We start from the raw sequence: 3268 nt of genomic DNA, 5'->3' as shown, positions 1-3268 counted from the left end.
AAAAAGATGCCATAATTCTAGTATCAATCTAAGCGCTAAAGTTAAACAGTATGTTGATCTACCATCAGGTTTCAAACACATATTGACCCAACAGGAGGAAAAATTCTGAAGCTATGTGATGCTCTCTGAATTTCCAGGCTGTTTGCCTTGTTGAAGACATTAACAGACTCTACTGTACCTCTGCCTCCATTGAAAATGCAGATGCCTCCATCTCTGCCATCGTGAATCTTATTTCTTCTCAGTGTGGGGTTGCTGTCCGTCTTGATCCACACCCCGGCCATGGCATTGTCAAAGATCTCATTGTCCTCGATGAAGCCCAGACCTGTTACATTACACAGCAGGATTAGGTAACGGAAGTGCACAGGCACCACATATGAGACACAAATTGAATTAATACACAGACCTGAGTTGTAGACTAAAATTCCTCCATTTTGGCCTCCCCATATCTTGTTGCGCCTGATCTTTGGGTTGCTCCCCGTCCTGTCAAGATTCAACAAAGGTTATTTGAATCATTCACAGAGTGGAAAAAAAACAACAGAAAAAACATAATGTGTTAAAGCTTTTGCGTAGAGTCTCATGTACCGCATGTTCAGTGGATACAGTGATGGAAAGGGGCAGTTGTTACCTTATTTGTACACCAGAGTACATGTGATTGTAGATGTCATTGTCTTCCAACACACCATGCCCGTTGTCATAGAAATATACACCAACCTACAAAATAAATTAAAATTTTATTGATAAAGTCGACAATAGTAATAAATGTAAAATTATTGTTTAAAGTCCAATAACAATACATGTTACACTACTTGAGGTAATTCTCAAAGCTCACTGAGGGCGTTTATATTAACTTTTGACAACCGGCAATCTAGTCTTCCTGTTTCCAATCATTATCCAATCAACAGAATATTTCTGTTAACACACAAGTGCGAGTAAAAGGCCATGTACGCAGCGCAGTGCGCCTGGCATCTTCCCAAGAGTCAATTACAAGCTTCCCTGGAATGTCTAACTGCAACTATAATGTTTGTACATGTCAAACCAAAACCTGATTCCTTCACAGGATCTCTGCAGCGTTCAGTTAAATGTGAGACTTTTCAAGACCTTTTTAATACCACATAGAATTCAAGTATGAGAGTATGATGGGAAACCAGTATGGATGATGTGGCCTGTTTATAGCAGTAAACAGTCATTCTTAGTGATATAATAAAATGTACATGACCTGGATCTGAACAGGCAGTACAATCTGTTGCAGCTAGTATTAGTGGCTGTGGTTGCTGTAGGTGCTAATGGTGCTGAGTGACACAGCCTTCAGAAACACAATCCTCTGTTAAAACAATCCTACTTTCACTTTATAGGTGTATAACATTTCTGCACAGCCTGCAATCGAATACAAAAACATTTAATATCCCAGCCTATGGCAGGCAAAAGAAAAATATTTTAAACATTTGTTAATACAATTTGAAGGCCGTCTAAGAAAGAAAACTTTAATTGTCTGTTTTACCTGTTTGCCACTGTGGATGCGGTTCTTGCGGAGGACAGGGGTGCTGCCTGTGGTCACCCAGACTCCGGCCAGTGTGTTGCTGTAAACCTCATTCTCCTCGATCACCCCCTGGCCTTTCTCGTGCTGAAACACAAAGTAGGAGCAGCTGTTGAAAACCTTCCGATACAGGGATTTTTAGCTTTACAACAATAATCTTGCTGGAAACAGGGTGCCTTTTTAATTCTCAACTATATTTTAATCAAATACCATAAAGACATTTCACAATGATGAGCGTATTTACCACATAGATTCCCCCATGCTGTCCGTCATGGATCTTGTTGTGCCGTACAATGGGGCAGCTGTTGGTTCGGATCTGGATTCCCGCCAAGGCGTTACCGTAGATATCATTACTCTCTATCAAACCCCGTCCATCTCCAAATATGTACACCCCTCCTTGGTTACCGTTGAATATAGCGTTTCCCCTGGTTATAAAAAGGAAATAAACAGTCGAAGCCTTGGTGTAAATATGCAGGTGGAGAAAATTACTAGAAAAGCTGTCCTTGTGTGAAGCGTGTGTTCGTACCGTATCGTCGGGTCACTGTTGGATGTGATCCACACACCGGCAAAGTTATTAGCATAGATTTTGTTCTCTATAAACTGTCCCCGCCCCTTCTCGTGAACATAGATGCCTCCCGTTTGGCCGTGATGGATCTCGCATCGCACCACTGTGGGGTTGGCGTAGGCCTTCACCTCAAAGCCGGCTATACGGTTTCTGTGGATGTTACAGTTCTCAAAGTAACCCTGAAACACAGAAAAGACGCATTTGATGGTTGGTCCGTGATGTTTCTTCAAATAAATCATATGACATGACGTGGCTGACGGGCAATTACCATGCCGTGATCAAAGGTGAACACTCCAACATCTCGTCCGTGGTGGATGTGGTTACGTCTAATGATGGGATTACCATGGTTTTTCACCCATATTCCCGCTAGCGCATTGTTGCTGATTTCATTGTCTTCATAAATCCCCTGGAACAAAAACAAATCTTTGAGTCAGAAGGAAAGCCTGTATGAACTTTTATGTGTGTTTGTTTGGACATTCCTTGCAAACCGTGAGTGTTACCGTTGAGGGGGGAAAGGTTTATTTTTACCTGTGCGTGGTCTGTAATGTACAGCCCTACGTTTTCACAGTCGCTGATGTTGCAATGTTTGATGGTTGGACATGCTCCCTGGCCGCTCACACATACAGCTGAACCCACTACACAGAGAGGAAAACAGAAGGGTCACACTACAGTAGGGCTGCAAATAATGATGACATTCACTTTCAGATAATATATCAATTGATCGACAGTCAAAAAAAATCCAAAAAGGCATTCAATTCACATTTTCAAATTTGGTTTTCATGGTCATGAAATCTAGTCACCACTTCCAACACAGTGCATATACTAATCACACATGCCCACTGAGTACAGACACAGGGGTAACTGTCGCCTGGATCCACAATAAAATGACAACTCAGCACTTAGATATAAAACAATACTGGTATCTAAGTAACAGCAATCCTGACATACTCATTAGCAACAAATTGCCAATGGTGGTTTTAGGTAGCAGTAGTTTCCCACTGTGAAAAATGCTCCTGAGACCGTTTATCGTTGCAGAATGTGACGAGTCATTTCGTGCTACACGGTTTAACCAAGATAAAGCACTTGATTAAATGACATGACGTGACAGAGGGAGTTTTACACCGTGCAATATTGGCACTGATTTTCCACCTCTGAAAATCCAACAACCC

General features: G+C 41.7%; 1 protein-coding gene across 1 annotated transcript; it reads right to left on the bottom strand.

Moving 5' to 3' along the window:
- Positions 1–45: 45 nt before the first annotated feature.
- LOC111654292 (uncharacterized) lies at positions 46–2759 on the bottom strand (the record flags this gene model as incomplete). The annotated part of the gene is made up of 8 exons (XM_023405252.2): positions 46–322; positions 404–480; positions 626–711; positions 1499–1621; positions 1779–1959; positions 2061–2278; positions 2368–2505; positions 2628–2759. Coding segments are annotated over 8 exons (1206 nt in total), but the record flags the coding sequence as incomplete, so codon positions are not given.
- Positions 2760–3268: the final 509 nt, after the last annotated feature.

Source organism: Seriola lalandi, unplaced genomic scaffold (assembly GCF_002814215.2).
Source record: "Seriola lalandi dorsalis isolate HSWRI2012SDOR001 ecotype SW California unplaced genomic scaffold, Sedor1 jcf7180001974605, whole genome shotgun sequence".
NCBI lineage: Eukaryota > Metazoa > Chordata > Actinopteri > Carangiformes > Carangidae > Seriola > Seriola lalandi.
This window is presented reverse-complemented; position numbering and strand designations above follow the sequence as displayed.